At 49.6% G+C, this 13,502-nt stretch overlaps 1 protein-coding gene across 1 annotated transcript in view; it reads right to left on the reverse strand.

Annotated features, from left to right (window-relative positions):
* Positions 1-13,502, reverse strand: part of FCHSD1 (FCH and double SH3 domains 1) — a 20,930-nt gene that overhangs the window by 6,806 nt on the left and 622 nt on the right. The window contains 8 exon segments of the mRNA XM_025216102.1: positions 1-86; positions 1,493-1,621; positions 2,223-2,286; positions 2,610-2,746; positions 3,047-3,191; positions 5,647-5,720; positions 12,421-12,466; positions 13,081-13,178. The exon segment at positions 1-86 is cut by the window's left edge and continues 19 nt beyond it. Coding sequence (XP_025071887.1) covers positions 1-86; positions 1,493-1,621; positions 2,223-2,286; positions 2,610-2,746; positions 3,047-3,191; positions 5,647-5,720; positions 12,421-12,466; positions 13,081-13,178 — 779 coding nt within the window.

The following is a 13,502-nucleotide window of genomic DNA, read 5'->3' on the forward strand; positions in this document are numbered from 1 at the left end:
CGCATGATATGACAGGTCTCAATTTCTGTCTGACTGATAAGGGTCATATGGTCCCGAAGCCACTCATAGAGGTCACCATCCAGGGTCTGGGGAAACCAGAATCCAACACATTACAGTAGGGAAAAGACAGGAAGAGCACCACTCCTCTGGAAAGCCCTCTGGTTCCCCTTCCCCTACCAGGAGGTGTCCTTCTCAGGGACCTGGAGGCAATCACATGAATTGGGGAAGCTGGCAAACCTACTCAGAGGTGTGAGCGTCTCTCACTCCGAGTCAGACAGTTCAGAGCAGAGGGTTCTGCTGAGGTAAAGGCCATCCAGGTAAGGGGCAAGGAGACCAACTGAAGTTCAGAAGGAAGTGGTCAGCCTTACAAAGGGCTTAGCTGGGTTTGGGCTGATAGTGGCCTGTGGCTGCCACACCAGCACTCAGGGCCATTTCAGGGAAAGAATGGAACAGGACAGGATGGCCCACTAGCTAATAGGTTGGGGATGCAGCTGAACTTGGGAAAAGCTAGAACCTCCACTAATTTCCCTCCCCAGTGCATCAACCACTGGCACACAAGTATTTGAGGAACTTCCCAGCTGCTCTAGCTATAGCATCTCTCAGCCAGGGTTGCTGTCAGGAACAAGGCAGGAGTTCTGGCTGTAGGGGGGTATCTACCTATTCTGGTCTCAGCCTCTCTACAGGTACTGTGGGAAGCAGGCATGATCATCTGCTGAGGTAAGGGGCCCTCACTGCCCCAGCCTTCCCCAGGCAGCCTGCCACTGTGCAAAAAAATCTTTCATCAGCCCATCTGCAGTGGCATGCGCCACTGAGGAACTGGAGAATTTCTCCAGCAGAGCACATCTTCCCTCCCTCTGAGACATGGAGCAGGGGCTCCCCATTAGCAGTAACCACAGACTCTCCACTCCCTTCCCTGAATCACCAGGGCAGGGAGCAGAGGCTCATGGTTCCCAAGATGTACAGCAGAGGAGGGTCCCTGAGTGCAGCAGTACACAGTGCAAGTACAAGGAAGCAGTGGCAAATCTTCCAGACCTGGCTGAGACCCCTCTGTTCCCATAGGCAGAGCCAAGGGAGCAGCTGCATATGTAGGAGATGTAACCAGACCTTGCCCAAGCACAAACAGGGGCCTTTGCCTCATTAAGGCATCCAGTCTCCCAGAGCCAGGGGTTTGCAGGTGCTTTCTAAAAGGGATTGCTTTTGAACTCCAGGACCCTCAATTCTGTCACAGCAGAGACACCTGCTGCCAGCTCCTGGGAACCACTGTTGAGCAAGAACATTTGTCACAGAGCCACCCTTCCCTTAGGAACTCATAGCTCAGAGCTAGAGACAGGCAGTCAGGCAAGTGCTGGCAACAGAACCCAGGATTGAGGACAGCCAAACCCCCACTGCTTTCATGAGCCATTGGAGCTCATCCCTGGCCCCCACACTGCCCTGGAGCACCTCAGGTCAGCTCTGCTTGATCTGAGGAGAGGAACTAGCACAGAGATCCCACCTTCATGACTGAGGGCAGCTCTGTGCAGTAGTAGTGCTCCAGGTGGGCGTTTGCAGCCCCCAGGGTCAGCAGGTACTCATTCTGTGCTGCTGCCAGCTGCTGTGCATTTTGTGCCAGTTGTCCAGAGAACTGCAGGGGGGGGAGGAAAGGAAGGCAGGCAGCACCTGGATAAAGAGGCAGGGAACAATGCTCCACAGAACCATGCCCCCACCCTGCCTAAACCAGCTCCAGATGCTACCATCTCCTCTGCCAGCCTGCCAAAAATCAACTCCTAACCCTACAACTGCCACAGCAAGGACTTCCTCCCCACAGCTCCATGCATACCGCTCCCCCAGCAAGCTTTGTATCCAACATGCTTCTTCTCTTCTCCAAACCCCAGCCCCTCTGGCAGGTTCAACTGTATCTGAGCTCCAGTCTCACCTGAGCTCACCAAAGAGCAGGGGGAGGGAAATGCAGAACACTGTGGGATGCCAGAGGACTGATATCCCCCTTCTGCATGTCCTGACTGGAGAGTACCTCTGCCACCCCATTCCCATTGACAGTAGGACAAAAAGCAGTTATCTGACCAAGCCAACAGGATGCCCAGGACATATATTTAATATTAGACTGCCTAGTGAAAATGGGATGTATGGTCACTCTACCGAACCCCACTGCATCCAGAAGGCCCTTCTTACACTGGATCCCCAAAACAAGCTAGGAAGCTAGGAGGTAGAGGACCGTAGTCTCTGACCTTGGTGCTGAGTTTCTGCAGACTGCCTTTGGTATGGAATATCCCATGGTCACTCTTCTGGAGTCTGTGAAAAAGGACACAGGCATCTCTTACCTCAGCATGGCAAATCCCTTTTCCCCACTGCCTATCCATCCACACCAGGGATGCTGGCCCTATCCCGAGGGAGCCCCCTCCTACCCCCACAGATCATTCTGCCACTGTAGCTCAGCCACACCCCCTCCCCAGGGAAAAGATATTCTCTCTTTTTGAAAACAGGGTTTGGGGTCACATGCCTGCACAGACCCTTCAAACGCCTCCAGAACAAGGTGCCACAGTAGTGTACCCTCTACTGGGTCTCCTTTTAGGATCACCCTGCCCTGGTCTGCAGTACTGGTGGAAGCTGCTTACCGGGCCTCCACATCAGCTGCCTTCTCCTTGGCCACCTCGCTGACCCGCTGCAGATGCATAAACTGCTTCTTGGACTTGTCAACCTCCTTCACAGTCTCCAGGAACTCTGCCTGCACCTTCTGCAACTGCTCCATGCTCTGAGGCAGAGAGTGGAATGAACCCACCCACACTAGCCTCACCCTCATCCTGCTCTCCCTCCCCCTCCAGCAGTGTGGTGTTCTTGCCTCTTTCTGCCAACATGACCCTCCCCATTTCCTCCTCCTCCTGTGGCCAAAAATAGGGATGAACCCCATCAACACTAGCTCCCTCCTACCCCCTTTCTCACGAGTGGTAGCTCTACACTCTTGGCTGACACAAAGGGCCCCCTGTACCAACAGCCACTGGGGGTGTTCCCACCATCCCTTGCAGGACTGACATCTACGCCCTGGGGAAAGTACCTTTTTGAGCAGGTGCTCCTTGGACATGCGGGTAGTCTTGGCCACCTCCAGTGCCATGCTGCGGTAGATCTCTGAGGCTGTGACCCTGGCCTGCCCCACGCACATGGTGCTGTCAATCACGCCCTTCCAGACTGCAAAGGCACTCCTGCAGGGAATGGTCACCACAAGCAGTCATGATGACACCTGCTCTTCCACTCCTCAGAGCAGCTCCCCACTGGCCCTTTCAGGAGATGGAGCCCTTTATTTTCTTCCCCTTCCATGCAGTCAGTTGCAGGCATCCTGTGTCCCTGCTGGCCCTGCTCCAGGCCCTCCCCCCAGTACATACACCTGGAAGCATCCCTTGGCTCTACAGGGCTAAGGGTCCTTTTTCTCTTTAAAAAGAGAGTCCATGGCTACTCTTCTCAGCCTAATCTACCAGGCTTGCAGTCCTACATTGATCCAGGGCCATTATGCTCCACTGTATTCAAGGCCCAGCCTGTCAGGACCACTGAGTAGTGTCTCATGCATCCATCTGCCTGAGGCTCCCAAGCCAAGCCCCATCCTGCCCACAGCTGAGTCAGCCACACAAGCAGCACAATCACTGCTTCATTCTGTCCTTTGGCATCTCTTAAGAAGCCTGACCCAGGAAAACGGTACTGTTAGACAGCATGCAGTCGCTCCCAACCCCCCAGCATAATGCTGGCTTGCTTCTCAGGGGCCAGTGCAGAAGAATGACAAGGGCTAACCTTGCACAATGATTTCCTTGTGTCCCCTCACTCTCTTATCCACAGCACAGCCCTTAATATTACAGATGGCAGTTGCAGCAATCCTCCTGGATTACAGGTACTTGCCATATTGCCTCTCTGCTCCTGATCATCATAGCTCCCCCACATCTCTGATCAACATCTTTAGGCTAAACCATCCATCCCCAACATGGCCCTTTACTTTCCCTCTTCCTTACCGGTTTGGCCTCATGGACCCATTGCTTCACCTCTGTTTCTTGTTTCCACCCAGCCTTCATGGCATGATCTTGCTGATCCCTCTGCCACTGGCTTTTCCTACTCTTCCAAGAGACGCTACATTAGTGAGTCAGGTCAGTGCCATCTCTGAAGCACTGCCTCTCCCCAGTACCTTCATCTTCTGTCCTATCTCCTCCTCACCTTCTGCCAGAGCCCTGACTCTCCAGATCCCTGTATGCACAGTTTGGCTGCCTTTCATGACCACAGGGGGAGATGCAGTCACACCATCCTTAGTCCAGTAAACACCTCTGTCTCCCAGCTTACTGCATGAGCTGCAAGACAGGGGAACAACGGTCCCCAGTTTAAAGTCCTAGAGGGGAGGGACCGCTCTCCCTGTTCCTTATACCACCCCCACTGTTCATTTAACACTGGTCCTTACATAGGCCTCTCTCTAATACAAACACTACAGTGTTAGAGCCTTTTCCTGTTGCATGAATCAAGTTCCTTGTATCTATGCTTGTCAACTCTTGCCCTCCTCTCACAGCCAAAGATGCCCCTGCCTCTCTTCTCCCCCCCTGTATAAAAGAAAGAAATTCACTCTGGACACCACTAGGTGGGAGCACATTTCACCCCGGGGCTTGAGGAAGCTCACACAGTGTGCACACACTTCATTCTGTACACACATGTGCAGAGTGCACTACTAAGCCTTTTTGTGTTTCACCACCAAAGTGGCTGCGGTGGATAAGAGGATCTTACATCAATGTCACTTGTTCTGCAGAAAGTGCTGTCTCTGAGGTGAACATGGCAGCTTTTAAGAGTGCATGGGCTTGGGATATGGGAATCCAAGGAGAGTCCCACAGGCAGTTCATACTGGTTTCTACTATTTAGCAGTACATGTATACCATGGGACCTAAACCAGGATATAGGCACCCTGCCCCAGACATTCCCACACCCCATGGGACTTAGCCAAATTCTCCCTGACACTGATACTCCTTGAGTACAGCACAATATAGACGCACACAAACCCCAGAAATTCCTCTGGTATCCAGTACACTTCGCCCATAACACACCCACTTCTCAGCCTGGCTTAATTTCTATAGCTCCACAGCAGGGCAAACCTGTCCACTCCATTTCCCCTGGCTATGGTGCTCTCTTCCCTTTACAGCCCACTCTGCCTTCTGTTTGTTCAAAATTTCTCATACAGGATTTAAAAAAAAAATGCAGTTTATAGTGTGGTTAAGTCCACATTTAGGCAACTTTAAGTAGTCAAATTTTCAAGGGCAGTGACCTCTGGCATCCTCTCCTGATTTGGGGAAACTGCTCAGTGTTTGGCACTGTCAGAATGTCAATGACGTAGAAGAGCAACTGCCAGGGATCTCCAAAGCTCCACTCTCAGCCTGAACCATCTGGGACCTCTCCACAGCCAGTGCTCCTGCTTCCCCCTCCAGCACTCCCTGCTGGAAGAGGCTGGGGCTGGAGTAGCCAGGAGCTCACCAACAGCCAGTGCTCCTAAACTGCTCTTTACAGAGCCTCCAGCTGGGAAGTCTAGGATTGAACTGTGAGAACTGTCCCCAAGGCTAGAGCTTGCCCACAGCACCTCATGGTGACAGAGCAAGAGGCCAGCCCAGCACAACCTGCCTGCTCCCTAGCCAGCTGTCCCACCTGGAGTCGCTGAGTTCACTTCGGCCCCGTTGCCAGTCTCTCTTCAGGAACTGACTTGCCAGCCTCTGGAGTGCCTGCAAACAAATATGAGGTCACTTGTCACTGCACCTCCCCTCATCTGTTTTGCCCAACCAAGGGCTCTACCTAGAGATCCTGAACAGCAAGGGCAGAGGGATGCTCCCTGACAAGACTCATGCTTCTACACCAAACTCCTCAACCTGCTGGTTCATTTCAACAGCTCCCCAGTTTCAGGGCCCTGAGACCTCAGCTCTCCTCCTACTGTATTGCAGCCAAAAGCACCACAAGGTCATTCCCCATACCAGATAGCAGGGATACAAAGACAGCACTAATCATGGCTTTACAGGTAGTCAGCAGAGTACACGCCCAGACCTAGGCACTCCACACCCCTTTCCTTCCAGTGCCTCCTTCAGGGAGGGGTGAGAAATGGAGTAATGAGGAACAAGCACTACTGCACTTCTTCCTACAGTGCCTCCTGCTGGGAAGGGCTGGGAGCCCCCTGAAGCCAGATTTAGGATACTGTGCTCTGTATGACAGTAAGTAAATAGGCAAGAACATATTGTGATTGTGTGGCTTTCTCACTTTTGAATCTGTTATAGACTCCTACAAAGATGACCTGGAAGAGAGAGATGGAGGGAAAGTAAGAGGACAATCCGAGCTGAAGAGAGGCTAGCAACAAGTCAAGATGGGTGAAAGCAAAAACGAAAGCACCTATAAAATGCGAAGAAATTCTAGCTACATGGGTGACAGCCAAATTGGAGCATGCATGCATGCACACACACACACACCTTAAGCAGTTAGAAGCATCCTCAGGGCAGGGCAGATTGCCAGCCTCCAAGACAGGTGAGAGAAACAAACAAGAAACCCTGAAGTCCACAAAGAGCGCAGCAGCATAGCATCTGCAGCCACAACACAGATCCATGTCTGCCTAACACAATTTCCAGGGACTTTCCCAAATAACTTAACTGAGCTGCTGGAGTGATGCATCTTACTTGTGTGTACCACTCTAAAACATAGGCCTTGTCAAGCCTGTGTCATCCCAGAGCCCAAAGGTTTGGCATCCTGCACCATGACTTTGGTGATGATACTTGTTTGGGCTGAGAGGCCTTTGGGGAGGCAGACAGGTCAGCCTGTCCCAGCAAGTAGAGCCTAGCACCTCTGTGACTTTCATCACTGTGGTTCAACCCTATTTGTGAATTTCAACCATTGTAGAAAAAGCTACATACCCCCTCCCCATCCCATGCAGTTGCTTTTAGTCTGATGTAAACCACTCCTTTGTCACTCAGGTGGAATTGGGGAAGATTAAGTATAACTGAAGTAGTCTGCTCTGTAAACAAAAGCATCTACACAGGGATTGCACCAACATAATTACATCAGTTTAAAACCTAACTAAAGTTAAAGGGCACTTTTACACATGCAAGCGCCACAGCACCAGGTGCTTTGAAAAGTGCCTGGTGCTGCAGCGCTTGCAGTTGTATAAGTGGTGAAATGTGTGTCTGCTGAGAAAACGGCAGCAGCACGCTTTTGAACTAAAACACATAGACAGTGTTTTAGTTCAAAAGTGCACTGCTGCCATTTTTTGTGCTGACGTGCATTTTGCCGTTTATACGCATGCGGAGCAATGCAGTTCATATCAACTTGATTAATCGAGTCTGCTCTGAAGTGGTGGATCCCCGGTGCATCACAGGACAAAAGGTATGTGTATAAATGCCCAAAGTGATACAAGCTTTCCATGTAGAAAAAGCCCAATAAATAGATGATTCATGTAAGCCTATTGGAAGGTTGGCATGCTCGCCTCCAGAATGGAATCCATTCATCCAATGAGGTCACATGCAAAGAGTACCAGAGAAGACAGCAGGAGAGAGCTGAACCACCGAAGTCTCTGCCTGACTCTGCTGGACTCGAAAGAGATCACTCTAGTTAAGCTTGCCAGTGTGCATACTGTGTGCCTCCACTGCAGCAGCTGTGCTGCCATAGCATGAAATGCACCCTAGGAAGATATCAGTTGCTGAACGGACCGTAGCAGAACCCATGGTAGAAACTACACATGCTTTCTGCAAGTTGGTGGCAAGCATCTTACTCCACTAGGCAAGAGATGGTGCAACTCTGTGGCAGAAAGAGGGCCCCACCACTGCAGAAGAACTTTGGTGTGGGTATAAAGTTTTGCCAGTAGAACAGGAATTCCACTGGCATGTCTGCAGCCTAAAACAGGCCTAAGGGTACAGGTCAATGACCCTCAATGCTCACAAGGGTTCCAGATCTTGTGGTCATTGGAACATCTGTCCTCAGGAGCCTCCTAGTATAGGTTTTACTATGGAGCTGCTGCCAAGAGTCTGCCCAAACAACAGCACTGGAAAGGCAACTATCATCCATAAAGGCAATGAAAAAATAAAGGAGAGAGGTGAGAGCTCCTGCACAAGCTGAAAAGCCAGTGATGTTCCAGAGACCAGAGTAATTTTGAAACAGCTTGTCCATTTAATTTGCTATCTTCCAAATTCTGCTCCTCCAGCCAAGACTAAGAGTAAGAGATTTTAGGGTCTGAGGAATCTGAGCGAGTATGAAAATTCCTGCCTCCCACTTCAAGCTTGGTGGAGAATAATAAGCATGACTCTAGAGTGAACATCCAACAGAAAGGCTGCCTGGGGTCCTGTCTGGGCTATTAATAACCTGGCAGGCCAGATAGCTTTGCTGACAACAGAGTGATTTAGGTTAATCAAGGCTGGAGAAACCCAGCTAGGTAATGGGATTATACACAGCAGATGGCATTGAGAGACAGGTGGAACACAACACACAGCAGACAACCCGCGCTGGTTACTCACGAACTGCTCAGTGAGGAGTTAGCTGTACCCTCCCAGGACAGAGACCTAGACTTCAGTGTGAGTGGCTCAGTGAAGACATCTGCTTAGCACCCAGCAGCAGCCAGGAGAGAGAAGATGAGGTTAGATTAGATCAGGGGCAAGTAGGCAACAAGAGAGAAAGGATTTCATGCCACAAGGCAAAGAGGCAGCACCTCTGACTCTTGACCACTGTGCATGGCTTGCCACCCATCTCACAAAATTAAAGGTCCAGACCCAGATACAGGATGGTTAGAGCCTTTCAGAGAGGGATGGCAGGAACAACCATGTCTCTTTGGAAAAGGAAGAAATGAGAGGGGATGCCCTACAGGGATGCACAGGCCCCTCTGTGTTCCCAGCCCACTGCCAGAAGCACATACAGGTCCCTGTTCTTTTGGGGAGTCCCCAGGACCATACCCTTTACCAGACACATATGGGTTTCCAAAAGGGGGCACTCTGTCTCTATTATATGCAAGCATGGACCCCTCCTTTCTGGGGTGCTTGCATATCTTCTCAGGAAGGAAGCCTGCATGCACATCTGTCCTAGAATGTTCCCAGGACTGGTGCCCTGCTGTGCTTCCTCTCTTGGCCATGTTGCTGGCTAGCAGAGCCTCCACTACACTTAAAATCTTCTGTTCCTAGTGCAGCCACCTCTACCTGTCCATCTCCACCCCTTCTTACACAAAGTACATTTAAATAGGACTAGTAGAAAGCCTGTCTCCATCAGTCCTCACGCATCACCACAAGGAGTTCCTGCTTCCTTTTTAATTAGCATTTTTCCAGTGCACCCATGGTGTCTACACCCCTTTCCCTCTTATACCCCAGCTGGTGAAGCCCACAGAGCCAGAATGCTGGCTCACACTTGCTCTCTCTTACGAGACCAGGCAGCAGGAATACTACTTACTTGGTATACCCATCACTCTTCTTGCTTCCTGTTCCTCTCTAAACCAACTCCCCAGGCATCGCAGTGGTTGACTCATCTCTTATAAAGGAGAGAGATTTTCAAAAAGTCTCAGTACCTGCTCATCTTTCCTGGAAAGTCTGAACCTAGCTTTAAATCCTGAGCCCACAAGTTTCTGCTGTTACTGCTTCAGGCTTGTTCAGTAAGCATCCATCTGATCACCACAGTTTACTCTCCTCTGGCCAATTCAATCATACTTTTCTCTCAACTAGTCCAGATCTTTGGGGTGTTTGCATTCTCTTTTCAGCATTTCAAACCTTTATCTCCGTGTTGCCTTGCGTTCTCTTTCACTTCTGGGCTCAATATTTGTTTTTTTCCTGGGGGGCAGGGGGGGGCTAATTTTGGGATGGATTGGTGTTACTGCCTTTTGAAGCAGAAACAACATGCCAATCTAAAGCAATTTAATTTCAAACAAGAAATACTTGAAAGGGCCAGTGAAAAGCTCTTGTCACCCAAGAACAAGGGGGCAATGAAATTAAATGATTAATATTCTGAATTAATAAAAGCAAATGCTTCTCTACAAGGTTGTTATCCTATCAGGCTCATTGTTACAGGATGTTTCTGAGGCAAATGGCTTAAGTAATTTCAGAAGTATTTTGTATTTAAAAGACCACGGTGTGCAACAAACCTAGTGAGGGAAACAAGTGAATTGGGCAGTAGAGGCAGATAACACTTTTCAGCTGAAATTACAAGCACAGGCCAACTGAAATATTTTGTGAACTTGTGTCTATTTCAGAGAACTGTTTCAGTCAAAAAAAACCCTTAAAACATTTTTAAAAACCTGAATTATTTTCTTTTGACATGTTATATTAACATTCAATATGAAATAATGCCTTGTTTAGAAATGTATTTCCATTTTATTTAAAAAAATAAAAGTTAATTTAAAAAAAAAAAGTTTTGTTTGCTCACTGAAGTACCAGTAATCCCATTATTTTTGCACGGCACCAACTGGCACTGTTCCAAAGTCTCATCAATCAGAAGGGCTGTAGTCATTCCAGAGATGTCCACAGGAAATCCCACTAGCACTTTATAAGGCAGTCTGTTGACCAAGGCTGTGGATTCTCCAGGCATGAGCAGCCTTAGCCAGGCTCAGCCAGTAATTTACTTCTTTGGGGTAACACTGCATAAACAAGGTATACGTCAGGGGCTCTGAGCCAGACCCATGATGTATTTGAAATAACAGAATCATAAGGTTGGAAGGGAACTCAAACATCACCTAGTCCAACCCCCTGCACAAATGCAGGATGCATTACTCCTACCCAGACCAGACAAATGTCTGTTGAGTCTCTGGAAAGCCTCCAGTGCAGGAGATCCCACAACTTCCCTGGGCAGCTTATTCCACTGTTCTCCTATTGTCAGAAATGTCTTCCTCCTGAAATTTAACCTAAGTCCTCTCTGCTGCAGGGTCCGCCCTCAGAGTAAGGCAGTTCTACCTCTTCTTTATAGCAGCCTTTCAAATATTTGACAGTTGCTGTTGTATCCCTCTCCCTCCATCCTTAATCTAGGAATGATGATTCCTGTATTTCTATTACAGATGGAAGAGATTGATCAGGGTGAGGCAAAACAGGAGAGGGAAATCCAGATTAAAAGGCGGATACATTATCAGAGAGGAAGGTTGTGATTTTGCTGAATGAAGGGCTCCTATTTGGGTCCCACTCTACAGTCTGCTGGTCCCACAAATAGCCCTTTTCACTTCACTGAGCCTGGATGTGGAAGTGGCATACAAACTGAATTACTGCAAGGAACTTTTCTTGATATTCTGGTTGAATCTATCAACAGGTTGGGTCTCTAGTGTCAGGGGTGAAAGCAATCCAACAGAAAGGCCCCACATGCCCCTGTGCAGGAGAGGAAGAACATGACTATTTCTAAGAGATACAATCTCATGCATAAGCTAACCAGAAGCAAAACTGCTTGGACAGGAGGGAGAAGCAGCAGGAGAGGAAAAAATAAAGGCACCAATGCCAATTTTCTTTCTTTCTTTTGTTTTTAGGGAAGGGAGGGAACTCCTCAGTCTATTGACACCAACTATTAACTAGTCTCTCTCCAGGACTGAGTTCAGACCTTCGGCAATGGGAGGAATAAGTAAAAGTCTACTGGGAGAGAGGTTGGCAGAGAGAGAGTGAAGTTCTCCATTCCAAGGCGCCAAGCAACTTGATTTCCAGAGTGTGGCACATCACACAGCTCAGACTTGGCAGCCCAAGCAAGTACCAGTTAACACCAGGGAAAATATCACTTCTGGGTGAGAGAGACATCACACCTTATTAGCTTCACTAACATAAAGAACGGGGGACTAGTACACTGCTGTCTGGCTGACGTAAAGCAAGACACCTCCCCTCCAGAACCACCACAGCCAATTTAGATAGATTCTCTAAACTACAGCTGAGGGGGCACCTTGTGAAATATGGGAACTGAAGCACTTGGTAACCTGTAAGATGGGGGTCACATAGCTTTATTCTCACAAAGTGTGACATCTAACCCCAACCTTGAGCTTCTGTTTGAAGTGGACTCAGAACAGACTGGACTCCAGCCATGTGGAGGCCTTTCCTCACATACAGTCAGACAGATTCCTCATCCCTTGTGTACAAACAAACCAAAGCTTGGAAAAAGTAGATTACCACTGTGCTATTTTTTTCTACCCAGAGGAGGTACTGTGCTGTGGAAGATGCTTTGTGGGCATCCCAAAGTCAGGAAGGCTTTTAATTTGAAGGTGGTGAGCCTGGCTGCTCCTGTTCTCCTCTTAATAGTGAGTTGTTCTTGTGAGCTCTGAGCCATGACAAGTGGGTCATGACTAGGGATGGTGACCAAAATTTGCCTTTTTATACTCCCTTCAAGTCCTTTTGTCAAGCTCTGCTTTTACCATGTTATGATTCAAATTGCTCACACTTTCACTTGAAAGAACTCAGCAAAATCTCTTCCTAAAAAGCAGTAATGAGGAAAAGCAATACAGCTGCCTCATCTTACCTGCCCATACTCCCTTTCAATGGCAGCTCTCTGCTTGCTATAGGACCTGCAGGGAGAACACATGATAAAAGCAACAAGAGTATATGCAGCATTGCCTATGCCCTAGGATGTGCTGAAGGCCTCATGCATCATCTGTCAACACAGCTCCTTTGCAGCTTGCTCATCTTACAGTGCCCAAGATCTCTGCACCCCAATTTCACTTCAACAGGTGCATCTTGGGGATGGCCTGCAGGAGGGCTGGCGATACTTTATGGTGCTTCTCATTTCCCAATCAGCCAAACCAACAGACTCAAAGTCACTAATGACTGGAAGTTGGTACCATATCATGGCTACTCAATAGCCCACAGGTTGGATGAGCTGGCAAGTCTCAATTTAGTCCACAAGCCACCATCGCAACTGGCACTAGGACATGCTGAGCAACAGTCTCAGCAAAGGTACCAAGGAACAAATGGGCGCTTACAAGATGATGCACCCTATCAAGGCAGCCTAGGGAAAGCCTGTGTAGCCCCTGCTCATTCCCATGCACAGAGAATGGGATCAGGCATATGCCCAGGAGTGGACTGAGACTGCAGGTCTTCGCTACAAGTCCAAGTAGGATGATAGGGCTGGAGGCTCACTGGACAGGGATACACTGCTCCAGTGCCAAGTTGGTATCCTTACCTAATGTCCTCCAAGAGCTCCGTGTCCCGTTGTTGCTTGTTCTGCAGGCAGGACAGCTGCTCTGCAAAGTGCACTTTTACCTCCTGGCTCAATTTCACCTGCCAAAGGAATCTGTATATCAGGAAGCTGCTTTTCCTCAGCATACCACTGCTCCCGGCCCCGATGGCAAGTACCAGGAGACTGCTCAGCTCCGGCAACAGACAGACGCCAGCTACCGCCGAGTCTGGCAGTCATAGCAGAGGAGCCGCAGGTTGGGGCGGCGCAAGAGCAGCGACCCGGGGAGGAAGGGCAGGGCCGGGGGCACGGACACCGGGTGGCTCCCGCAGTGCAAACCAACCATCTCCTGGCACGCGGGGAGGCTCGCAGGGTCGTGCGGCTCCGGCCTCGCCCTCCCCACGCAGCCCGCGGCACAGCCACGGCCC

The sequence above is a fragment of the Alligator sinensis genome, unplaced genomic scaffold (assembly GCF_000455745.1).
Source record: "Alligator sinensis unplaced genomic scaffold, ASM45574v1 scaffold14_1, whole genome shotgun sequence".
Taxonomy (NCBI): Eukaryota; Metazoa; Chordata; order Crocodylia; family Alligatoridae; genus Alligator; species Alligator sinensis.